The sequence below is a fragment of the Pan troglodytes genome, chromosome 21, assembly GCF_028858775.2.
Source record: "Pan troglodytes isolate AG18354 chromosome 21, NHGRI_mPanTro3-v2.0_pri, whole genome shotgun sequence".
Classification (NCBI taxonomy): Eukaryota; Metazoa; Chordata; class Mammalia; order Primates; family Hominidae; genus Pan; species Pan troglodytes.
Genome location: NC_072419.2, coordinates 57,947,903 through 57,973,300, shown reverse-complemented (window position 1 = coordinate 57,973,300; position 25,398 = coordinate 57,947,903). Strand labels below are relative to the sequence as shown.

General features: G+C 45.8%; 1 protein-coding gene across 2 annotated transcripts in view; it reads left to right on the top strand.

The window, feature by feature from the left end:
• ATP9A (ATPase phospholipid transporting 9A (putative)) overlaps window positions 1-25,398 on the top strand; it is a 172,036-nt gene that overhangs the window by 90,493 nt on the left and 56,145 nt on the right. For both annotated transcript variants that reach the window (XM_024352113.3, XM_009437420.5), the window contains exons 10-14: window positions 2,663-2,739; window positions 4,506-4,666; window positions 6,892-7,034; window positions 8,031-8,143; window positions 21,025-21,237. In XM_024352113.3, coding sequence (XP_024207881.1) covers window positions 2,663-2,739; window positions 4,506-4,666; window positions 6,892-7,034; window positions 8,031-8,143; window positions 21,025-21,237 — 707 coding nt within the window. The remainder of the gene's footprint in view (window positions 1-2,662; window positions 2,740-4,505; window positions 4,667-6,891; window positions 7,035-8,030; window positions 8,144-21,024; window positions 21,238-25,398) is intronic.

Sequence of the window (25,398 nt, the reverse complement as noted above, 5' to 3'; positions counted from 1 at the left end):
TCCTGAGCACAAGAAGGCATGGGATGGGAAAGGCCATTTTCAGCAGCATTTGATGGCATCGAGGTTGGCCAGGCCAGGTGTAGGGGGCACTCCCTTTGGGGTCCCCCTTGTTACTGGGGCCCTCTCTGACCCTGGGCTCTGGGGATTGAGGCTGAGCTGCATCTGCATAGGAGTGGATGCAGCGGTCGTGTGGTCATTCCAAGCTCAGCCCGGGCTCGGTTCCCACTGTCCAGCCATCTGCTGTGGTGACAGGGGCCTGAAGGGAGGGGCTGCCTGTGTTCACAGGAGCCTGCCATCTGCCGAGAAGCCACCGCAAGCTCTCCCTGGCCTGCCATCTGCCGGGAGCCTCCTTGGAAGGGAACTGCATTGTGCTGGAGAACATTGTTTGCCTGGCTGAGTGTGTTAGACCCTTGAAGGACTTCAGCGCCTCCTCCTAGGGCTCTTTGTCCAGGACGTGGTCCCTTCAGTGCATTTGGGGGCGGGCTCTTTACTGCAGATGTGCTTCAGCCTCTTCGGATTTTTGTATCTCCTGACAGTGGCATTCCTGAGAGTGAGGGGGAGAGAGCACAGAGAAAGAGGTGTTTTCTCTTTCTGGCAGAGACCAAATTGCTTGTATTCCTGGGATCTTCCCTGAGAGCTTGGCAGGGCTGGCTCCTTCGTGTTCCAAGTTTTGGCTCAGATGACGTGAATGGAGACAGTACAAACTGCCTGCCCCCCACTGCCCCCTGCCCCCCGCCCCGCCACCCAGTCCTGTCTGTTTCTCCGCTTGACTTGACTTTCAGCCTAGCGCCGCTCACTCCCTGTGATGCCGTGTTTCTTGGTTTCCTTCTTTACTATCTTTCCTGCTGTGTTGATTTTCTTGGCACACACTGAGAAGGGGAGAGAAGTAAAATTCTGACAGATACTGCCAAATTTCTCTGCAAAATAGATCACACCAGTGTGCACGTCGGCCAGCAGTGTGTACCACAGGATTTTTGCCAATCTAATTGGGATAAAAATGATTTTGCATTTTTTGATTATTTACTAGATTGAGCATTTCTTGTTCACTGACCATGTTGATTTCTTGAGTAAATTGTTGACTTTCGAAGGATTCATGCCTTTTCTTACTGTGTCTGGAGGATAGAAGGGGTGGGGGAGTTCTTAGGAAAGAGTTGTCCTTGGGACAGACATCCCCAAATGGGCAAGTTAGACTGAAAGGGATCAGGTTTAGCAGGAAGAATGTGCTCTAAAAAGAAGCATCTGTTTCCAAGTTTCCATAATAGTTAATGAAGGTAGGAATGTTCTAGGCACCTCTGGAAGCCTGTATGACCAGGGGCACAAACGGCAAGCCACACCTTTCCCCAGTCTCCTTCCATTAGAAGCCGCTGGGCCCCGTAGACCAGCATTCACTAGTACAAGTTTTGTGGTAAAAGGAGAAGACTCTGGGTCTTCACTGTTCCATGAGGTAGCTACTAGCTCATGTGGCCATGAAATAGGGCTAGGGAGGGTGGGCACTGTATTTAATTTAACTGAATTTAAACTCAAAGGGTTTTCAGTGGCTAGTGGCTGTTCTTTTGGTCAGTGTAGCCACAGATCATTGGTTTGGCCCTAATGTAAAACCTCTGATGTTCTCATAGTGTGGCTGTTGGGTCGGGCGAGGTGGCTCATGCCTGTAATCCAAGCACTTTGGGAGGCCAAGGTGGGAGGATCACTTGAATCCAGGAATTCAAGACCAGCCTGGGCAACATCGTGAGACCTCATTTCTACAAAAAAACCCACAAAAATTAGCCAAGCATGCTGGCATGTGCCTGTGGTCCCAGCTACTTGGGAGGCTGAAGTGGGAGGATCGCTTGAGCCCAGGATGTTGAGGCTGCAGTGAGCTATTAATATGATTGTGCCACTGCACTCTAGCCTGGGCAACAGAGTAAGACCCTCTCTCAAAAAAAAAAAAAAAAAAAAAGAGAGACTGGGCGTGGTGGCTCATGCCTGTAATCCTAGAACTTCGGGAGGCCAAGGCAGATGGATCAGTTGAAGTCAGGAGTTCAAGACCAGCCTGGCCAACGTGGTGAAACCCTGTCTCAACTAAAAATACAAAAATTGAGGCTGGGCGTGGTGGCTCATGCCTGTAATCCCAGCCCTTTGGGAGGCCAAGGTGGGAGGATCACTTGAATCCAGGAATTCAAGACCAGCCTGGCCTACATGGTGAAACCCCGTATCTACTAAAAATACAAAAATTAGCTGGGTGTGGTGGCAGGTGCCTGTAATCCAAGCTACTCGGGAGGCTGAGGCAGGAGAATTGCTTGAACCCAGGAGGTAGAGGTTGCAGTAAGCCGAGATCACGCCATTGCATTCCAGCCTGGGGAACAAGAGTAAAACTCCGCCTCAAAACAAAACAAACCCAAAAGTTAGCCAGGCATGGTTGTGCACGCCTATAATCCCAGTTATTGAGGAGGCTAAGGCAGGAGAATCGCTTGAACATGGTGGGAAGCTTTCAGTGAGCCCATGTTGTGCCACTGCACTCCAGACTCCAGCATGAGCAACAGAGCAAGACTCTGTCTCAAAAAAAAAAAAAAAGAAAAAAAAAGAACCCAGTTTCTCAAGAGGATCAGACTCTTCTATTTGCAAGCCTGCCTGTCTGTATTAATATTTCTTTTCTTTTTTTTTTTTCTTTTTTCCATTTTAGGTACTGTTGTGGGTGTTGTTCTTTACACTGGCAGAGAACTCCGGAGTGTCATGAATACCTCAAATCCCCGAAGTAAGGTGTGTACGAGGTCATGGGGTACATTGACCGGCTGTGGGCTGGTTGGTTCTGGTGGGTGAGTGACGAGATATTAAAATAGGAACACCTAAGAGTGATATTTATACAGACATATTATCTTTTTATGCATATGTGTGTGTGTGTATACAATAAATACATATACAATACACATATATAATACAGTACATAAATATGTAGTTACATGTTTGTGGATATATGACTTTTTTGTGCCTTTTTTTTTTCTTTTTTTGAGGCAGGGTCTCACTTTGTTGCTCAGGCAGGAATACAGTGGCTTGATTTTGGCTCACTGTAACCTCTGCCTCCCGGGCTCAAGCAATCCTCCCAACTCCACCTCCTGAGTAGCTGGGACTATAGGCGTGTACCACCATGCCTGGCTAATTTTTGTGTTTTTAGTAGAGATGGGGTTTCACCATGTCGGCCAGGCTGGTCTCAAGCTCCGGACATCAAGTGATCCTCCCTCCTTGGCCTCCCAAAGTGCTGGGATTACAGGCATGAGCCATGGCGCCCAGCATTTTTTGTGCTTTTAGGTTAAACTGTGGAGCACGTACGGTTTGCACGCCTTGTGTTTCACCCTTCACGTGCATCTCATTTCATCCTCATAACAGCCCTGTGAGTGCATGCTTCCTTTATCCATGAGAAACGGCTTCAGGAAGCACCGTGCCCTGTCCAGGCTACACAGTGAGGACGGGGCAGGCCCATGTGATTCAAACCGTGACCCGCCATCACAGCTTACCCCTCCTCCAATTTTTAAGAGTCAGAACATTACAGAATAATTGTCTTTTGTCAGTAGCAGGAAGGAATGCTGTGTCTCCTAAACTTCAGTCATGGTCGCTCCACCATTAGACGTTACAGCCATCAGTACAACTATAAAATCGTTTGTTTAATGTTTTAGCCTTATCCTGGGGCATGTTTCTATGAAGTTATGGATGTGATTTGTTACTTTTTAAAAGACTAGACATGAAGATAAATGTATTATTATTAAAATAATAATGTCCAGGGCTGGGCACGGTGGCTCACACCTGTAATCCCAGCACTTTGGGAGGCCGAGGCAGGTGGATCACCTGAGGCCAGGAGTTGAAACCAGCCTGGCCAACATGGTGAAACCCCGTCTCTACTAAAAATACAAAAATGAGCTGGGTGTGGTGGCAGGCGCCATAATCCCAGCTTATCGGGAGGCTGAGGTAGGAGAATCGCTTGAACCCAGGAGGTGTGAGCCAAGATTGTGCCCTTGCATTCCAGCCTGGGTGACAAAGCGAGACTCCATCTCTAAATAAATAAATAATAAAATAATGTCCATTAATGCACCACCTAAAAATCAGGTGCCACCACTGGTGTGCGCCCCAGACTTTCAGGCACTGCCGAGTTGGTGTTGGGTAGGGTGCTAAGAGTTTAGGATCTGAGTTGTTTTACAAGGCCAAGGGCACTCTGCAGGGTGGTGGAGGCTATTCAGCACACAACCCAGCCAGCACAGCAGTAACTCGCTGATACATTTCCAAGTGTAAATCTTCTTTAGTTGTAAACATTTTTTTGAGTTTTCAGAATTCTTTGAGTTCCCTTGGATGCCTGTTATGAACTCCAGCCCATGGAAGCAGTGTTCTTAGACCAAAGATATGAGGATCGATGGATCCCACTGTCCTACCTGGGGTAGAGGTGTTCGTAGGGGAAGGACCAGCTCTCCGGCAGGCTGAGTTAGTTGAGTTAGTTACACCAGCTAATCTCAAGCCCTGGTTTGTGCTTCGTCCCACAGATCGGCCTGTTCGACTTGGAAGTGAACTGCCTCACCAAGATCCTCTTTGGTGCCCTGGTGGTGGTCTCGCTGGTCATGGTTGCCCTTCAGCACTTTGCAGGCCGTTGGTACCTGCAGATCATCCGCTTCCTCCTCTTGTTTTCCAACATCATCCCCATTAGGTAAGCAGGCGACGAGCTTGAGTTTGGCTGCCGTGACGTCTTCTTCTCTTTACTCATTCAAAGATGATGGTTCTGTGGCTTTTATTATTATTATTGTTTTCTGAGATGGAGTTTTGCTCTTGTTGCCCAGGCTGGAGGGCAGTGGTGCGATCTCAGCTCACTGCAGCCTCCACCTCCTGGGTTCAAGTGATTCTCCTGCCTCAGCCTCCTGAGTAGCTGAAATTATAGGCTCCTGCCACCACGCTTGGCTAATTTTTGTATTTTTAGTAGAGTTGGGGTTTCACCATGTTGGCCAGGCTGGTCTGGAACTCCTGACCTCAAGTGATCCACCCGCCTCAGCTTCCCAAAGTGCTGGGGTTACAGGCGTGAGCTACTGCACCTGGCCTGGTTTTTAAAAGTGATATAAATAATAGATTTTCATAGTAGAAAAAAGTGAAGGCCTGTATTAGCAAAAGAATAAAATATAAATCACCTCTGCTCTCACTACCAAGTGATAATCATTGTTAATAGTTTGGGATATACTTTTTTCTAGAGTGCTTTTGATTTTAGAAAAAGGGGAGTTTGGTCTACTATAATCTGCCTTTACAAAAAATTGGAGCAGTGTGTTTTGAATAACTTTTCACATCGCTTGTATGTGTGTCCCATCATTTTTTAGAGCTGCTCTGTGATGTGGGTTAGCAGTCTACTTTCCCCCATATTGTTCTGTTTGCTTCTACTTTTTCCCCATGATCATTAGTAAATATTAAATTACATATTTTTTCCCTGAAACTTTCAGTGCTTATACTCTCTCTTATACTTGATATATTATCTTATATTTGGTCTTCCTATTTTATATATTTAGATCATCTTGGTGAGAATTTGTCTTTTTCTGGGGACAGAGATTGTCGTTTTGTGTAAAACAGTGTGACAGGGACAGGGGGACTGTGCCCAAGTCAGCATGCTCTGGATGGTGGATTCAGAGGATAAATACATACACTTTAGTGACTTGACTGCTAGCAAAACAAGTATTCAATCTAAGTGACGTGGTAGCCTTCAAAGTTCTACCTGTAACATGATTAAAAATTGGTGAGTCGACTCTTCATTTGTCCCAGGGCTAGCCAGTAAAATGGCAAGCAATTTGATTAGTTTATAGGATGATGAATTAATGTGAAGACTTCTATTTACTTTGTGCAGTAAAATTAAATTTCAAAATGAATATAATACATACAATGGAGTACTCTTCAGCCTTCAAAAGGAAGGAAATTCTAATGCACCTTACAGTGTGAATGAACCTTGAGAACGTTATGCTAAGCAAAATAAGCCAGAAAAATAAGCCCCCCAAAAAGTCAGAAAAAGTGTATGATTCAACTTACATGCAGTGTCTAAGGTAGTTAAATTCCGGCCAGGCGTGGTGGCTCACGTCTGTAGTCCCAGCACTTTAGGAGGCCAAGACGGGTGGATCACTTGAGCCCAGGAGTTTGAGACCAGCCTGGGCAACATGGTGAAACCCCATCTCTACTAAAAATACAAAAAATTAGCCGGGCGTGGTGGCACACACCTGTAATCCCATCTACTCTGGAGGCTGAGGTGTGAGAATCGCTTGAACCCGGGAGGCAAAGGTTGTGGTGAGCTGAAATAGCACCACTGCACTCCAGCCTGAACAACAGAGTGAGACTTCGTCTCGAAAAAAAAAAAAAAAGTAGTCAAATTCATAGAAATGTAAGTAGAGTGCTGGTTGCCAGGGGCTGCCAGGGCTAGGGTTGGTGGGGGATGGGGCGTTATTGTTGAATGGGTGTGGAATTTCAGTTTGGGAAGATGAAAGAATTACGGAGGTGGATGATGCTGATGGCTGATAACATTGTAAATGTGCTCAGTACTATAGAATGGTCAATTTCCTGTTACGTATATTTTACCACAATTAAAAAAATGAATATAGCATCAAAAATATATTAGCTTAAGGGATCAGTAATTTTTCTGAAAGGTGAGATGGAAACCACTACCCTTTCTGTATTTTAAGTGACTTCAGTCCATAACATGAGCTTTGTGACAATAATGGATTTGTTCCGTGTGTGACTTGACGGTGGTGCTGGCTCTTGCTGAGTCTGTGCGTTCAGCTCCGGCAGTGTGCTTCTGCAGGGAGTGAGTCCGGATGCGATGGCACATGTGTTTAGAGTCCATGTTTTTATAAAGATACAAGGAGCCTTACATCTGTCCTGTTAACCTGTTTGCTCTGGTTTTGTGCCTAGTTTGCGCGTGAACCTGGACATGGGCAAGATCGTGTACAGCTGGGTGATTCGAAGGGACTCGAAAATCCCCGGGACTGTGGTTCGCTCCAGCACGATTCCTGAGCAGCTGGGCAGGATTTCGTACTTACTCACAGACAAGACAGGTGAGCTGCTTTCTGGGACCTGGGCAGGATTCCTGGTGAGAGAAGATGCCTGAGGGCTTTGGCTGAAATTCTTGGGCTCTCTCTGGACATATGAGAGATGCGTGTTGCTGCTATTTTATTCCCTTCATCTTTTGATGAAGATTCTTTGGTGATGAAGATGATGATAACAGAATTATGTGCAGAATACAATTCTGGGGAGTTTCAGTGCGGTCACTCCTTCAGTCCTCACCCGAACCTTGTGAGTTAGGTAGTGTTTCTGTCCCCCTTCCACAGATGAGGAAATGTGGCCCAGAGAGGGTAAGTGACTTGTCACGGGCGCATAGTAGCCGAAGCAAGCTTTAACTCAGGCAATCAGGCCTGATCTCTGACCACACCCTGATACTGCTACGCAACTTAATGCTTGTCCAGGCATTAGGCTATCAGAGTGGTGAAGAGCAAGGATTGGGAGGGGGAAGATCTGGTTTCAGCCTCATCTCTACCGCTTAATGTCCATGGGGTAGAAGGGAAGCTAATGCAAAGATCCTGGGCGGCTCACCAAATCAGAGAAAAATGAGGTTTCTGGAAGGAGAGCCACCAGGAAAGTTCTGGATAAGTCAGCATTAGGACCCTCCAGGTGGTCTCTGTAGGGCTCTGCCATTAGGGATGTATCTTTCTACTCAAGGGTCAGAATCCTTCAAGATAGAATCTGATTGCTCTAGTGTATGTCATTTGTCACCCTCTTGGCCAACGGAATGGGCCAGGCCCCTGATTGACAGTCCTCTTGGGCCACCTTACATGGTGTGGTTAATTTCCCCTGGGAAAGCTAGGAAGCCATTTTCAAAAGGGGAATGGGATTCTAGGCAGGCAAAATGCTGCAGGTGTCTTCCCCAGCAGGGACAGTACTGACTGCAGTGTGTGACATAGGGCAAACTCTCCAAAGATGGCAGCTGTCATTACTGTTAATAATAACAAACATCCTGAGAGACAGGCCGGCCACTCATTTGTCTTGTGTTTTAGGCACTCTTACCCAGAACGAGATGATTTTCAAACGGCTCCATCTCGGAACAGTAGCCTACGGCCTCGACTCAATGGATGAAGTACAAAGCCACATTTTCAGCATTTACACCCAGGTAAAGCCTTCCATTTCAACACCGAAAACAATTCTTTGACTTTTTTTTTTTAACAGCTATATTGAGATGTAATTCACAATACCATACAATTCACCCATTTCAAGAGTACAATTCGTTGTTTTTTTTTAAGCATATTCAGAGTTGTGCAACTGTCACTGCAATCGATTTTATGTTTACCCCAAAAAGAAGCCCTCTACCCATCAGCAGTCACTCCCCAATACCTCCCTTCTATACCCATGACACCCACACTTCCTTTACACTTTGAATAAAATTGCATTTGGGGTCCTTCCCTGTCTTCCCCATCTTCAGGGCTAATCTGCTCTGCTGAAGTGCTGATGGACATTAGGAAAAACCTGTGAGAAAATTATATGCCCATTAAATAGAACCAGAAGGAACCTGCTGGTTGATTATACTTCAAGTTTACGACCACGTTGATATTTTCCCTTTCCCTGGCTATGACCCGGAGCACCAATAACAAATGGTCTGCTTGTGAAATAATCATGACGTTATTGATTACCTTTAGTTTCTCATCTACATTCAACTCAACAATCATGAGGAAGAAATTAGTTCATCAGAGATGACTTGCAGTTTATCTGTTCCTACCTTTATTTTTCCTACCAAGTTTCCCAAAAGCAGTCACTTTTCAGAGAAAGTATTACTGGCAAATATCCTAATATTCCTAAAGTGTTAGACCGGTGGGTCCCCATCTTGGCTGTGTGTCAGAATTGCTGGTGGAGTTTCAAAACAACACAGAACAAAAACGAGACATTTATTTGGGCTTGATACCCTGGAGATTCTTACTCATTAAGCCTTAGGGCAGGGCGTGGCTTTGGGTTTTAAAAGTAAGACAAACACACCCCTTGCTAATTCTGAGGCACATCCAAGGCTGAGCCAGACCGCGTTAGACCAGCTCCATGTTGCAGCACTTGTTTGGAGATAACAAGAGAATAAGGAGGTCATATTTTGCTTAAATTCGTCGAAATAGAGAACATTCCCATAGTCAGAAGACCATAAGAAATATGAATGAATTATCTCTGTATACAGGTTAAAGGCAGAATCCCTGAATACTTCTTGATACGGTCATAATTGACATTTAATTTTCTGGAACATTTGTCAGTGGGCTGGATTTCCAGGCTGTCTCCTGAAAATGGCAGAGCAGGGGACAGTGTGACAGTGGGAGTGGATGTTAAGTTAGAACAGCTGACTTGACACGGTTCTTGTCATCATCTACAACCAGCAACAAAGCCCTTGTTGCTGTTCCAGGCTCCATGGGGAGGCGTCATGGCTGGTCTCCAAATGGATCCATGGACCTTTTTCAAAGATGTACTTTGGCACTATTAAGAAATCACGAGGAACTTCCCTGGACAGGGAGGATGAGCCGCACAGCCCCCGTTTCCTTTCTGTCTCTTTGACCGTCTTCCTCTGTGTGGTGATTTGGGGTTGGTGTCTCTGGGGCTCGGTGCTGGATTCTGTTATGTTGTTCCCCGGATGGCCCCTCACCCTGCTTCTATCGCTCTGTGGATGCTGATGGCTCTGTCTCCATCTCCATCTCTAGGCCTGACCTGGAGCTTTGGATTATAATGTAGCCGAATGTTTGGCATTGCTGCATGTGGCTCATAAGGATGCTGTACCTGGGACCCCTCCTGACTTTCTTCCCTCATCCCCTAAACCTATTCTCTCCCAGGGCTGCTTGTCTTAGTGCACACTACGCCCTCCATCCTGGTACCCTCGTCACCCCAGCTGACAGCCACTGCCCCTTCTCCAGTACCTGCTCCCACCCGATCACTAGATCACCCTTCGGCCTTTTTGTTTTTTTCCTTCTCCCTTTCTTCCCTTCCTTTCCTTACCCTCCCTCCCCTCCCCCAGCCCCTCCCCACCTCCCAGCCCTTCCGCCCCCCACCCCCCCCCCCGCCTCCCTTCCTTCTTTGGTAACAGGGTCTCACTCTGTCACCCAGGCTGGAGTGCAGTGGTGCAATCACAGCTCACTGCAGCCTCAAACTTCTGGGCTCAAGCGATCCTCCCATCTCAGCCTCCCAAGTAGCTGGGACTACAAGTGTGCACTGGGTATGCACCACCACACCTGGCTAATTTGGTTTATTTTTTATAGAGACGAGGTCTCACTGTGTTGCCCAGGCTGGACTTGAACTCCTGGGCTCAAGTGATCGCCTCACCTCCCAAAGGCTTCCCAAAGTGTTGGGATTACAGGCATGATCCACTGCGCCCAGCCACCTTTGGCCTTTTGTCTTCATCCCTTCTCACTCACTCAGCAAGGTGACCCCCTTCCTTGCCTGTCTGCCGTGACCCCCTGCACAGTAGCTGCCCGGCTTTCCTTCTTGCTGTCCTCTCAGGAGCCTCTCGGTACCATCAGCTCTGTGGTGGAGTCTGAGACTTCCAGTGGGATCTAGCCTTGGTCTTCATCCCCTCCCCTTTCCCGTGGTTCAGCCTTCCAGGCAGGGTGAGCTGCCTTATTTCTGTGTCTTAAATAATTAGACCCTTCCCTCGGAGCCACCAACCCCAAATGCCCACCAGGCTCCTTCTTGGGGGGGCTCATTGATTGGATTGTCATGCATATCAGCACCCAGCTACATGTCTGTATCGCTCGCAGCCCCTTCTCGGTTGTGCTGACTCTTGATGGTTATATTAGACAGCTTCACAGGTGGTGGTGTGTACATCCGGTGGGAGTTACACCCATGCCATGTTGCTGGTATTTTTAAGAGCTCCTGGTGTTTACGGAAGCCGTCCCCTCTCAGGATATTTGTGTATTTTAGCTTTTATGGTTCATTTTCGGCTTAGCACAGATAACACTCTTTGTAAAGTGTTGAAATTCAGAAAACCACACTTCTTACCGTGAACCCCACCTCATACTCCTTCCTTAGGGGAAGCTCATAAATCAGTTTGCCCATCCCGGCCTTGAGTCTGACACAGCTGTGTGTTGTGGGGTTAGGGTTAGCTGTGCGAGGCTGGGGTGAGCTCAGAATTCCAGTACAGATCTACCCAAGTGAGAGTGTGTGCATCTTTCTCTCATGATGTCTAAACATCCTGGCATAAGCACAGGACCACGTGTGTGATGGGACATATGGAAGCTTTTGCATGCTTTTTTAAAACCAGTTTTATCGAGGGATGATTTACGTACCTGAAAGTTCAGCCATGTTGAATACACAGTGTGGTGACTTTAGTAAATTTGCAGCTGTGGAACCATCCCAAATATGCACATCACCCCTGCTCCCACTGCAGTCACGCCTCCCACCTTAGAGCTTCATAAGGGGTTCTTATACCAGTGGTTCTTTCTTCTTTTTCTTTCTTTCTTTTTTTTTTTTTTGAGACACAGTCTCACTCTGTTGCCCAGGCTGAGGTACAGGGGTGCGATCTCGGCTCACTGCAACCTCCACCTCCCGGGTTCAAGCAATTCTCTGCCTCAGCCTTCCTAGTAGCTGGGATTACAGGCACCTGCCACCACGCCCGGCTAATTTTTATATTTTTAGTAGAGACGGGGTTTCACCATGTTGGCCTGGCTGGTCTCAAACTCCTGACCTCAGGTGATCTGTCCGCCTTGGCTTCCCAAAGTGCTGGGATTACAGACATGAGTCACCATGCCCGGCCCAGTGTTTCGTAAAGTACAGCCTTTGGAACCCCTGCGCTAGATCACTTGGGCCAGAGTCAGGAGCACAAGGAGTGGTGCCCAGACCTGCAGTTTTAACAGGTGAACCAGGTGTTTCCAGAGTACAGTAGCATTGGAGAACAGCTGCTGTGAAACTGAGGTTCATCCCTGTTCAGAGCATGGGTATCTAAACCTGTGGACTCCAAGGAAGAGTTTGCAAGATGACCCACTGGGGTACAGGAAGCGCCTCTTTACATTTCAGTTCCATCTCCAAAATTAATGCAAAATTAAAATCTTACTAATACTATTGAGGTTGACCCAGGGGCCCTCACTCCATGTATCAGACAGGTACTTGTCAGGTCCGGTCCTTGAGGTGTCCTGCGGAAGGGGCTGGAATTCCACAGTTGTTTATTTTCCCAGTGTTGAAATGTAGGCCGCAGTTTATGAGTGTCCAGGTGACTTGTTCTAAGGATGTGGTTGAACTAAACTGGACTCATAAAGAGAGCAGGTGGTTTTAAAAGATTCCTGCAGGAAAGCTTCTGATTATTAATACAAGGCCAAGTAAACAGTAAGAAAATGGCCAACACATTAGGAGAGAAAACTATAACCAGCTAAGGACTTGTGATGATTTTTCCCCTGGGTTATTCATTTACTGGTACTTTTTTTTTTTTTTTTTTGAGACGAAGTCTCACTCTGTCGCCCCATCCTGGAGTGTAGTGGTGCTATCTTGGCTTACCACAAACTCTGCCTCCCGGGTTCAAGAGATTCTCCTGCCTCAGCCTCCCGAGTAGCTGGGATCACAGGCATGTGCCAACACACCTGGCTAATTTTTTTTTTGTATTTTTGGTAGAGACGGGGTTTCACCATGTTGGCCAGGCTGGCCTCGAACTCCTGATTTCAGATGATCCGCCTGCCTCGGCCTCCCAAAGTGCTGGGATTACAGGCTTGAACCACCACGCCTGGCCATTTACTAGTACTTTTAATGGAAAAGGGAGATACAATTTAAAAACCATAAAATTTGCTCTTTTAAGCATATGATTCTGTAGTTTTTAATATGTTCACAATACTGTGCAAACATTGGTACTGTCTAATTTTAGAACATTTTTATCACCCCTAAAAAGAAAGCCCACATCCCTTGAGTTCCCAAACCCCCCTGCTCTATCCCCCCAGCTGTCAGTCTACTTTCTGTCTCTGGATTTGCCTATTCTGAACATTGCCTATAAATAGAATCAAACAATATGTGACCTTTTGTGTCTGGCCGGTCTTCCGTTTAGCAGAGTATTTGCAAGGTTCTTCCTGGTTGTAGCAGGTGTATGTACTTTATTCATCTTTGTAGCTGAATAACAGGTATGATGATTTGAAATTTAAGTTTAGGCTGGGTGTGGTGGCTCACGCCTGTAATCCCAGCACTTTGGGAGGCCAAGGCGGGCAGATCACGAGATCAGGAGTTTGAGACCAGCCTGACCAACATGGTGAAACCCCGTCTCTACTAAAAATACAAAAAAAAAAAAAAAAAAAATTAGCCAGGGGTGGTGGCGGGCACCTGTAATCCCAGCTACTCAGGAGGCTGAGGCAGAAGAATAGCTTGAACCCGGCAGGTGGAGGTTGAAGTGAGCTGAGATCGCGTCACTGCACTCCAACCTGGGTGACAGAGCGAGACTCCTCTCAAAAGGAAAAAAAAAAGAAATTTAAGGTTAAATCTATAATTCTCAGTGTTCCTTACCCCAAGTATATGTTATTTTGAGATATTAGCTAATTGTGTGAGAAATGCTATTTTTCATTTTGTTTTCTTATTTATTTTTATTTTTATTTTTTTGAGACAGAGTCTTATACTCTCTTACCCAGACTACGGTGCAGTGGTGCCATCACAGCTCACTGTAGCCTTGACCCCTCAGGCTCAGGTGATCTTCCCACCCCAGCCTCCCAAGTAGCTGGGACCACAGGCATGCGTCACCATACCTGGCTAATTTTTGTATTTTTTGTAGAGAGAGGGGGTGTTACCATTTGCCCAGGCTGGTCTCGAACTCCTGGGCTCCAGCAATTAGCCCACCTCAGCCTCTCAAAGTGCTGGGATTACAGGCATGAGCCACTGCAGCCAGCCCTGTTTTTCATTTTTATCATAGGATTTTAGAATTTTTTTTCTTGTTTTGTAATGTTCAGTAGTACAATACAATATTTATACAAAGATCAATATATATAGATGGAAGGTACTTGAAAAACTTTTCCTGCTGGGCATGGTAGCTCATGCCTGTAATCCCAGCTACTCTGGAGGCTGAGGCAGGAGACTTGCTTGAACCCAGGAGGTAGAGGTTGCAGTGAGCTGAGATCATGCCACTGCACCCAGCTTGGGTGACAGAGCAAGACAGTCTCAAACCATAATTGGGATTATTCCACATACTTTGGTCTGTGAACTGTCATTTTTCATTTACTGAGTTTTTTTTTTATGAGCGTGTGAGTTTGTGATTTATTTTTCTACACACAACATATATACACAGGATGCACTCAGTTCATCAGTACTGACTGCCAGAGAGCGTTCTTCTTACTTTCTGCATCCACAGAAAACAGATACAAAGTTCAGTTTATGTTCTCTTTTTTTTTTTTTTTTTTCCTCTGAGACGGAGTCTCGCTCTGTTTCCCAGGCTGGAGTGCAGTGGCGCCATCTCTGCTCACTGCAAGCTCCACCTCCTGGGTTCATGCCATTCTCTTGCCTCAGCCTCCCAAGTAGCTGGGATTACAGGCGCCTACCACCACGCCCAGCTAATTTTTTGTATTTTTGGTAGAGATGGGGTTTCACCATGTTAGCCAGGATGGTCTTGATCTCCTGACCTCGTGATCCACCCGCCTCGGCCTCCCAAAGTGCTGGGATTACAGGCGTGAGCCACCAAGTTTACATTCTCTTGAGGAAGAATTTTTTTTGTTGGTGTGGTTTTCTCTGGGACATGGAGCCTACTTCATTTTTTACTCATTGAAAAAACTTTCTGGTATTTATCAAAGTTTTTTTGCAGAAAAAATAAATCATATGGCCAAGCACAAAGACAAGACATTGAATTCACCTGTATTCATATCATTCGGCAGTAACCAGTATTAATACCTGGGTGGATAAAACGCCAAATGCTCTGCCTTTGTGTGTCTGGATAGATGCGTTCTTTATTTCTCTCTGTCTCTGTTTTCTTTGCAATGAGAACCCATCATATTCCTTTCTTTTTTAACTAGAGTTGACCACCAGAATTGCCTGTAAAGTTTTAAAAATATAAATATAAATACATGCCTGGGCTGTACTGCATTCTTTGGGTCTGGATCTTAAGTATGTATATTTTAAAAATCTTTTTTTTTGAGACAGAGTTTTCGATCTTGTTGCCCAGGCTGGAGTGCAGTGGTGTGATCTTGGCTCACTGCAACCTCTGCCTCTTGAGTTCAAGCGATTCTTCTGCCTCAGCTTCCTGAGTAGCTGGGATTACAGGTGCCTGCCACCATGCCAACTAATTTTTGTATTTTTAGTAGAGACCGGGTTTCACCATGTTGGCCAGGCTGATCTCGAACTCCTGACCTCAGGTGATCCGCCCGCCTCAGCCTCCCAAAGTGCTGGGATTACAGGTGTGAGCCACTGTGCCCGGCGTGTATATTTTAAAAAATCTTTATTGGTTATTCTGAGAAGCCTTCCTGGTTAAGAACCACTGCCAGAATAACACTATTTAACTTCCTTCTTTTCACTCATGTCAAGGTTTTTAATGGTTTCATAACACAGTCCAGACTAGAGTAAGACAAGTGAGGAACTCACATAGCAAATTTAACCGGGTGCCAAAAAAAAATAAATAAAGCAAATCATACTTTGGTGAAAAAAAATTTTTTTTTTTTTTTTGAGACAGAGTCTTGCTCTGTTAACCAGGCTGGAGTGCAGTGGCGTGATCTCAGCTCACTGCAACCTCTGCCTCCCAGGTTCAAGCAATTCTCCTGCCTCAGCCTGCCGAGTAGCTGGGATTACAGGCACCTGCCACCACGCCCAGCTAATTTTTGTATCTTTAGTAGAGACTGGGTTTCGGAAACTCTGTTGGCCAGGCTGGTCTCGAGCTCCCGACCTCAGGCAATCCACTCTTCTTTCCCCAAAGTGCTGGGATTACAGGCGTGAGCCACCACACCTGGCGCAGTGCAATATTTTAAAAACTCAAGCGCAAAACATTCATGAAGAACGGAATATTGAAATTTTAAATGAAGGCAAGATCCAACCTTGCGCTAGCACAGTTCAGTTGCGCTAACTCACCCTGGTCCTAAGCCCTGGATTTATAGTTTCAGTGGCTGTCAGGCTTCTCATTATTGGGGCTGGATTATTCTTTGTCATGGGAGGCTGTCCTGTGTCTTGTAGGAGGTTAAGCAGCATGCTACAGATTTCTATAGTACCCCTGTCCCCTCACAGTTGTGACAACCAATTATGTCTCCAGACATGACCAAATGAGGGTCAAAATCATCCAAGTTGAGAATGATGATGATACATGGGTACATTTAAATTTATTGACTTTGTGTTGCATGATGATGTCTGCTCTAAAACAGTAAACATTGAATTTACTTAGTCACTTAATCAGCCTGTGGCTCAGCTGATTCATTTGGAGGTAGTAGCTCTGAGCCTGTCTCTTTGATGGTGGCCCTTTGAGGTGAATGAGTCATCAGCTCTGAGCTTTTTTGATGTGGCAGGTTAGTTAGGGTTATCATAACAGAAATTCTTTATCTTTAATAGTGTATTTCTGGCTGGGTGCAGTGGCTCACACCTATAATCCCAGCACTTTGGGAGGCCGAGGGGGGAGGTTGACTTGAGCCTGGCAGTTAGAAAACAGCCTGGGCAATAAGAGGGAGACCTTGTCTCTACCAAAAAAAAAAAAAAAAAAAAAACCTGGGCATGGTGGTGCACGCCTGTGGTCCCGGTATTCAGAAGGCTGAGGTGGGAGGATTACTTGAGCCCAGAAGGTTGAGGCTGCAGTGAGCTGTGATCATGCCTCTTCACTCCAGCCTGGGCAACAGAGTGAGACCCTGTCTCAAAAAAAAAAAAAAAAAAAAGTGTATTTCAGTCAATTGCAACCCATTCCTAATATCCATTAATAGTATGAATGCCCATATGTGGTGAAGTTTTAACTGCATTTGGAAAGAAAACTGGCATTCCTGGTGACTCAATGTTTAATTTTTGTATTAATCTTTTCTGTAATAACAGGCTGGAGTTCTTGTCAGGAAATGGCCCTAGCCGTGGATTACTAATGGGAAAGGGAAGCCTATTTTCCCTGCCTTGGTGTCTCATTTATTGGCTGGGATGCTATAAATGACTCAGGGGCTTTATAGGATTCGAGACACCCGCCCAGGGGCCCAAGTCAGGGCCCTTTGTATTTGGAGATCTTAATTCCTCTCCCAATAGTGACCTGTGCTTGGTTCTGAAGTCACTTCTGACCTCGTGTGGAGCTGTTCTGCCCTCCCTCCCTCCATAAGGGGACCAGTGGTTTTTCCCCAGGGCAAAAAGAGTCATAACCTGCCTCTGTGGATGCCACATCTGTTTTTGTTTTCCCCTGGTATTTTTTAAGTAAGAAGAAATGTGTGTAGGTTAAAGGGCCTATGGGGAGGAGGTTGGAGATAAACACTGTACAATGTGAAACTCTTCCATATGGGGAATGTGAGGATGTTTGAAGACCAGGCCTAAGACAGGCATCATCCAAACACAGCCCCTGGTCAGTTTCAGTGCCTTAAGGATGTATGCGCATGACCATTTGGTGTGCAAATGAGACTTTATTTAACAATTAAAAGAAGCAGTTTCAGCACCAATGAGTATTTCCTCTCCTTCCTGGAACATTTTAGTAGGAAAGGTGGGAAAGTATTAATTTAAGAGAGAAAGATATGTGGGTGGAGGCATTGAACCTGTGGCCTGTGATGTTGGTCAGGCTATCATAGTTGTCTTCTAATTCATTCGTTGTCAGATTGTCTCCTGAGTGAGGCCTTTGTGAACATCTGACCGTCTGTGGTTCTCTTTTTGCCTTGTTTGGGAATTGTTTCACCTGGAATACAAAATCCCATGGCTCTGTTATCCTATGTTTGAAATATTAGTGGAAGCATTTGACTTTTGTAGATATGAAAGCAGATTGCTTTACAAAATCCAGAAGTTCATGAAGGATGCCCTCAGTACAGCTTTTCATTTAAATCCATGGATACTGAAACTTGCCAACCACAGTAATTACTTTGTCAAAGGTCTTGTTATTGCGCCTAATGTTAAATAACGATTTGGTCCAGGTGCTGAGGAATGCAGACAGAAATGAAGACACGTGTTTGTGGCTAGAACCTAAATTATAGAATTAAAAAAAAAAAGGGTTCTCGATTTAGTCTCTCCAATAGAGAACCTTTCTGTAAATCTTTTCTTTATAATTTTAGAGTTAAATTCTTTATAATTAGAAGCACTCGGCAAATAATGATTCATTTAAACCGGAGTTCTGATTCATTACTCTAATTATTGTTACCATGCAGTGCCCTTTGGCCTGGAAGTGAAACTCGTGTGCTCCTGACACCAGAGGTTAACAGAGCAGGAAGGCAGAGCGCTGTGTCCCCGCAGTGACCAGAATAATTTAGTAATTGTCTAATTACCTGAGGAGTCTAATGCTACTACTAAAAATAGTATTAAAAATTAAATGAAAGTCATTTTCTTGTTTCTTGTAACCCATCTGTTCTCTATTTTGGGCAATCGGGTGTCATGGGTGTAAAGTGCGACTCATTTTAAAGGATCAGATCACTTCTCTCCTGTTGGATAAATATGTTTTTAATAGAATGTAGAATCTGGTAACTCCATACACATTTCTAGCCTCCACGATTCAGTTAGCTGTGGATTCAGTAAGACTGTTGTAGGTGACCCCTTGTCTAAATCTGTGATTTAAAATCTGAAACTGATGTCGATTTCATAGTTGTTACTTCTTGAAAATGAAAAAAAATTCATGTCAATTGAGGACTCCCTACCACCACCTTGGGACTATTAAGTTATTAATTTAATTGTTCAGCAAATATCTGTTACATACCAGACACTGCCCTGGATACTAGGAATACAGTGATGAGTAACTCACTCAGGTGAGCCTTCTGTTTCTATGGTCTAATGAGAGGGAACCGTCAGGTAAATAGGCCAATTTAGACAATGAAGAGAGTAACACACAGGGTGTTGCCGAAATGTGACTTGCAATGGGAAGGCAAGAGGAGTGCCATGAACTGGGGGGCCCAGGAAGAGCCTCTTTGAGGAGGTAAAGTTGATTTGAGGCCTGAATGATGAGACTGAGCAAGCCAGCCCTGCAGTGAGCTGGGGGATGGGGTTCCAGGCAGAGGGCACGGCAAGTGCAGAGGCCCTCAGGCAGGAAGAAGCTTGGCAGTGCCCAAAGAACAGAAAGGCCAGCATGGCTGGAGCAGAGGGAACGGGAGGAAGATGGCATGAGGGACAGCTGGAGATGCAGGCAGGTGCTGATCAGATGTGAGGGCATTTGGCTTGTGTTCAACAATGAGCCGTAGATTGTTAACAAGTGCCTTTCCCCGCCCCCCTCCCGCCCCCAGTGGTCTTAATTTTCATTATATTCTAAAGCAGTAGAACCCTTTCTTCAAAGGAAGCCTAGGTGGGGGCCGGGCACGGTGGCTCACACCTGTAATCCCAGCACTTTGGGAGGCCGAGGCAGGCGGATCGTTTGAGGTCAGGAGTTCGAGACCAGCCTGGCCAACATGATGAAACCCCATCTCTACTAAAAATACAAGAATTAGCAGGGCTTGGTGGCGGGCGCCTGTAATGCCAGCTACTCGGGAGGCTGAGGCAGGAGAATCACTTGAACCCAGGAGGCGGAGATTGCAGTGAGCTGAGATCACGCCACTGCACTCCAGCCTGGGTGACAGAGTGAGACTCATGTCTCAAAAAAAAAAAAAAAAAAGAAGCATAGGTGGCACCCGATGTGTGACAGAGGAACGGAGCTGCAGGCTGCATCTCCCATCCTGCTGCAGTTGGTGGTGCTGAGCGGGTTTCTCAGGATTCCTGGGGCTCAGTGTGGAGCATGGATTGAAAACCATCTCTAGTTCACTCCTCTCCTGCCTCAGCCTCCCGAGTAGCTGGGATTACAGTGCCACCACACCCAGCTAATTTTTGTATTTTTGTAGAGACAGGGTTTTACCATGTTCGGCAGGCTGGTCTTGAACTCCTGACCTCAAGTGATCCACCCGCCTTGGCCTCCCAAAGTGCTGGTATTACAGGCGTGAGCCACCGTGCCCGGCCACTCCTCTCGTTGACAGGAAACAGCCTCAGAGGACAGACACCACTTGCTGCAGGTGTCCTAGCTGCTTACCGCCCATCCAAGAATAAGGCTTAGCTTTGGTTACCCTTTAGTGCTCTTTTTACCATGTTGCTCAAAACCATTTTTCCAAGACTTAACCCATTCCTGGCCTTTCAGGGGCTGAGCTGTGTTGCCAGTTGGAAAGGAGGGGATGGAGAAGGCCAGTTGTATGCCATGGAGCTGCCTCTCAGGCAAGAGCTGGGGTCTAAAGTCAGCCTGCAAGGCAAAACTTGAGCACAGTTACCATTACACCCAAAAGTCTAGCTTCAGTGGGGAGCCAGGTGCCGTTTTGCAGTGAGTCCCATCCGGCCAAGGTTTCCTCCGGCTGTTCCTGACGCCTTGCTGGACTGCCCTGGATTGCTTGTTGCTGATGGTTGTTACTTGCATACGGTACCAGATGAGGTTGTTGCCTTCTGTTGTAAACCAAGAAGATTGTGAGCTTAAACAGTGGTTCTAAGCCGAGGGTGATTTTGGCCTCTATTGGACATTTGGTGACATCTCTTGTCACAACTAGGGGAGTGCTGCTGGCGTCCAGCGCATCTGGTGGCTGGAGGACAGGGATGCTGCTGAACACCCTATATAATGTCCCCCAACATAGGAGTACCCAAGTGGGGAAGCCCTGCTCTGAACTACCGGGATCCCTTTCAGTGCAGTGGGGTCCTCATTCTGTCAAAGGCCCCCGACACCACCCCAGGGAGGATAGATTCACTCAATCTGCAGGTAGAATCGTTCTCGTTCATTAAATTGTATTTTTTTTCCTCTGTCTCTTTTTCTTTTTTTTTTGCCGAGCATAAATGACAAACCCTGAAAATTGCATGTCATTTATTTGCAACATCATTGTAGATATATCTAAGGGTTCTGTGTGTTGGAACAGTAGAAAAAAGAAACAATAGCTGCATGGCTGTTCTTCCACACTCTCCAAATCATTCCTGCCTCTGGTCATCTTCCTTGTTCATTTCTCCTTCCTGTAGCAATCCCAGGACCCACCGGCTCAGAAGGGCCCGACGCTCACCACTAAGGTCCGGCGGACCATGAGCAGCCGCGTGCACGAAGCCGTGAAGGCCATCGCGCTCTGCCACAACGTGACTCCCGTGTATGAGTCCAACGGTGTGACCGATCAGGCTGAGGCCGAGAAGCAGTACGAAGACTCCTGCCGCGTGTACCAGGCATCCAGCCCCGATGAGGTAAACCTGGGCAGGTGCGGCAAGGCATGGGGAGGCCCTGCTTGTTTTCTCTGTGCTGGAATTAGGCGTTTTCTAAGGAAGCAATGTGTCAGGGCAGACAGGAGCCAGGATGATGCAGGGCTGCTGGGAGACACATTTTCAAATACAAGAAAGAAACGCCTTTCCTCTAAAAAGAATAGCCTTGGACTTGAGGTATAGTCTGAATTAGGAAAGTTAGAGATTTTGTTTTATAACTCAAAAGGCCAGCATAACAGGGCACAAGGTCCCATTTAAACCACATACTTTAAAAAAGATGTAAATAATTAAGATAAACTCCACATTCCATACAGTCTACCCATTTAAAGTATGACTTTTTTATTTTATTTTTTTCCCCGAGATACAGTCTCACTCTTTTGCCCAGTCTGGAGTGCAGTGGCGTGATCTCGGCTCACTACAACCACCCACTCTGGGGTTCGAGTGATTCTCCTGCCTCAGCCTCCTGAATAGCTGGGATCACAGGCACCCACCACCATGCCCGGCTAATTTTTTGTGTTTTTAGTAGAGATGGGGTTTCACCATGTTGGCCAAGCTGGTCTTGAACTCCTGACCTCAGGTGATCCACCGGCCTTGGCCTCCCACAGTGTTGGGATTACAGGCGTGAGTCACTGCGTTGGTGAGTATGGCTTCTTAATATAGTTAGTATATTTTGGGATTTTTTTTTTTTGCAACCATCATCACGATCAAATTAGGATATTTTTATCACCCCAAAGGAAATTCTATACCCACTTTCCTGCTGTACTCCCTTGTCTTTCTCATTCCTCCAGCCCTAAAGCACCCACTAATCTACTTTCTACCTCTATAGATTTGCCTATGACAGACAGTCCAAACATCTGGAACCATACAATAGGTGGCCTTTTGTGATTGGCCTGTTTTACTTAGTGTGATGTTTTCAAGATTCATCCATGCATATTCACTCATCAATGCTTCATTCCTTTTTATCACTGAATAATAATCTGTTTATGGATATATTACATTTTATTTATCCATTCATCAATTAATGCACATTTGGATTTTTTTTTTTTGTCTATATAGATAATGCTGCTATGGACAATTGTGTACAAGTATTTGAGTGGGTGTAGATTTCTGTTTCTCTTGGGTATATACCTAGGAGTGGGTTGGCAATGTCATATGGTGACTCCATAGTTAACCTTTTGAGGAGCTGTCTGTCTGTTTTCCAAAAGTGGCTGCACTATTTTACGTATCTACCAGCAACGTATGACAGTTTCCGTTTCTCCACATCTTGGTCAATCCTTGTTACTGTCAGTTGTTTGGATTCTGGACGTTCTAGTCAGTGTGGAGCGGTATCTCATTGTGGTTTTGATTTGTATTTTCCGGATGGCCCCTGATGTTGAGCGTCTTTTCGTATGCTTATTGGCCATTTGTTTATCTTCTTTGGAAAAATGTCTATCCATATCCTTTATCCATTTTCATTTTGTCTGTTTTTCTTTTTGTTGTTGAGGTGTTGTTTGTTTGTTTGTTTTTGTTTTGCTCTGTCACTCAGGTTGGAGTGCAGTGGCACGATCTTCCCGGCTCCATCTCCCAGAGTGCTGGGATTTTAGGTGTGAGCCACAGCGCCCGGCCACCTTTCAATATCTTTTAATTTACTTTTTAAAACGTGAATTTTCCTATTGATATAGTTTGTATCGTCCTTTTTTCACTTACTATTTTATCATTTCTGTTTTCTAATCATCTTGAATATTATTAAAAACATTCTTTAAGAATTGCTACCTGTGCATATACCCTAATATCCTAACTATTCTCATAATTGGAACTTCTCATACTGTAGGAACTTAGGTTATTCCTAATTTTTAGCAATGATATTTATAAGTATTTTGCAATGAACATCCTTACACCTTATAATTCTAGAAGTGGCGTGATTGGGTTTATGAATTCAAGAGATACTTTTGAGTAGACTAACACTGTGATATTAGTGCTAACAAGACAGCCCCAGGCCCCTAGGGAGGAGGCTTGTGTGACACAGTATAGTGTGTGACTTACTCCCGGGATCCAGCTCCACACTTGGGCGGTTACTTATGCTTGCTGTGCCTCCAGATCTGTGCCATGGAACCCCCACAGTGGGGCTGTTGTGAAGCCCCAAGTAGGCAGTCATTATATCTTGTGGGTCAAATTGAATGACCTATTTTATTTTTAGAGATGGGGTCTCGCTATGTTGCCCAGGCTGGAGTAGTGCAGCGGCTCTTGATAGGTGCAATCATGGCTCACTGCAGCCCTGAACTCGTGGGTATGAGCCATCCTCCCACCTCAGCCTCCTGAGTAGTCAGGACTACAGGCGTGTGCCACCATGCCCGGCTTTAAATGAGTATAAGGCTCATGGTAACTATGGCCAGAGTGCTTCCCAGAATTTTTCTTTTTTTTTAAACATTTAACTCTTCTACCAACATTGGGAGGAATCCCAATTTTTTTTTTAATCCATTTTAGGAAGAATGGGGCTCCTAAAGTTCTGGACCAATTTGCAAGTATCAGTGAGCCTGCGGTTCCTGGCGGTTGGGGGATGGCACAATGAACATCTTTCCCAAAGTTCACAAATGGAAGAACGCTTGAGGGTCATCTTCTGTGTCCTGGTGCTTCTTTCTCCCTTTTTTAGGCAGTGGAATTTGTCACCTGGGAGACTCCTCCTTCCAGCCTGCAGGGTGTTTGTGGAACAGCTCAAGCTATAAAACCCAGTTCATCCGTGACTGTTGACATTTGAACCAGGCTTTTTAGGAGTGAAAAATGTTGCACACCCCTGGCTACCTTCTGAGATGGGAATTGTGTGCAGAAAGAGAGAGGGGGAGGGAGGGTAGGTTTGGGTGATTGTCCTGATCTACTTGGACTTGTGCCATAGTAAGTGACAATTTCAGGTTTATCATCATTTCTTCTTTCTGTGGCTTGGCAGGTTTAGTCTGTTTTTCCCTTTGGGAATGATACTGTGGAATAGCGATGTCAGAGAGGGCCATATTTTTGGTAGCTATGGACTTGGAACCAGTAACCTGTGGGTATTTGATGGAATTCAAATTTATTTTATTTTATTTGAGCTCCTGACCTCAAGTGATCCTTCAGCCTCCCATAGTGCTGGGACTACAGGCGTGAGCCACCGTGCCAGGCCTTTTTTTTTTGCTCTGTCGCCCAGGCTGGAGTGCAGTGGTATGATCTCGGCTCACTGCAACCTCCACCTTCCGAGTTCAAGCGATTCTCATGCCTCAGCTTCCCAAGTAGTTGGGATTACAGAAGTGCGCCACCATGCCTGGCAAATTTTTGTATTTTTAGTAGAGACAGGGTTTTCACCATGTTAGCCAGGCTGGTCTCAAACTCCTGAGCTTAAGTGATCTCCCTGCCTCGGCCTCCTAAAGTGCTGGGGTTACAGGCGTAACCACCGCACCCAGCGGAATTCAAATTTGAGCAAGCTCCAGATGCTGATGATCTGAGAAGCAAGTCCTGCCTGAGGCCCCTGATGCTCCTCTTGGCATCTCTGGAGGCTTTAATGCCTGTTGCCCACTCCTCTGCTCCCACTGGACTTTGGTGTATTTGTTTTAGGGCTGTGCAAAGATTTTTCCATGAGGATAAATCTTTCATGGAATGCTTTGCACTTCTCGGCCTCTTTTTCTCAAAGTGAATGGTACTTTATCTCTTCTGTGGATGAATTGCACTTGAAATCAGATTTGTCTTGTTTTTCTAAGATTCTGAATCATGATTGAGAAAAAAAAAAAGAACTACTTTCCTTTGGCCTTTGGTGTCTTCAGAGGCCAGTGTTACCTTTTTGCTGTGGTTTTTTTTTTTTTTGAGACGGAGTCTTGCTCTGTCACCCAGGCTGGAGTGCAGTGGCGTGATCTCGGCTCACTGCGAGCTCCGCCTCCCGGGTTCACAACATTCTTCTGCCTCAGTCTCCCAAGCAGCTGGGACTACAGGCACACGCTGCCACGCCCGGCTATTTTTTTTGTATTTTTAGTAGAGATGGGGTTTCACCGTGTTAGCCAGGTTGGTCTCGATCTCCTGACCTCGTGATCCGCCCACCTTGGCCTCCCAAAGTGTTGGGATTACAGGCGTGAGCCACTGCGACTGGCCTTGCTGTGGTTTTTTTTTTTTTTTTTTTTTTTACAACTTTTATTATTTTGTATTGCACAG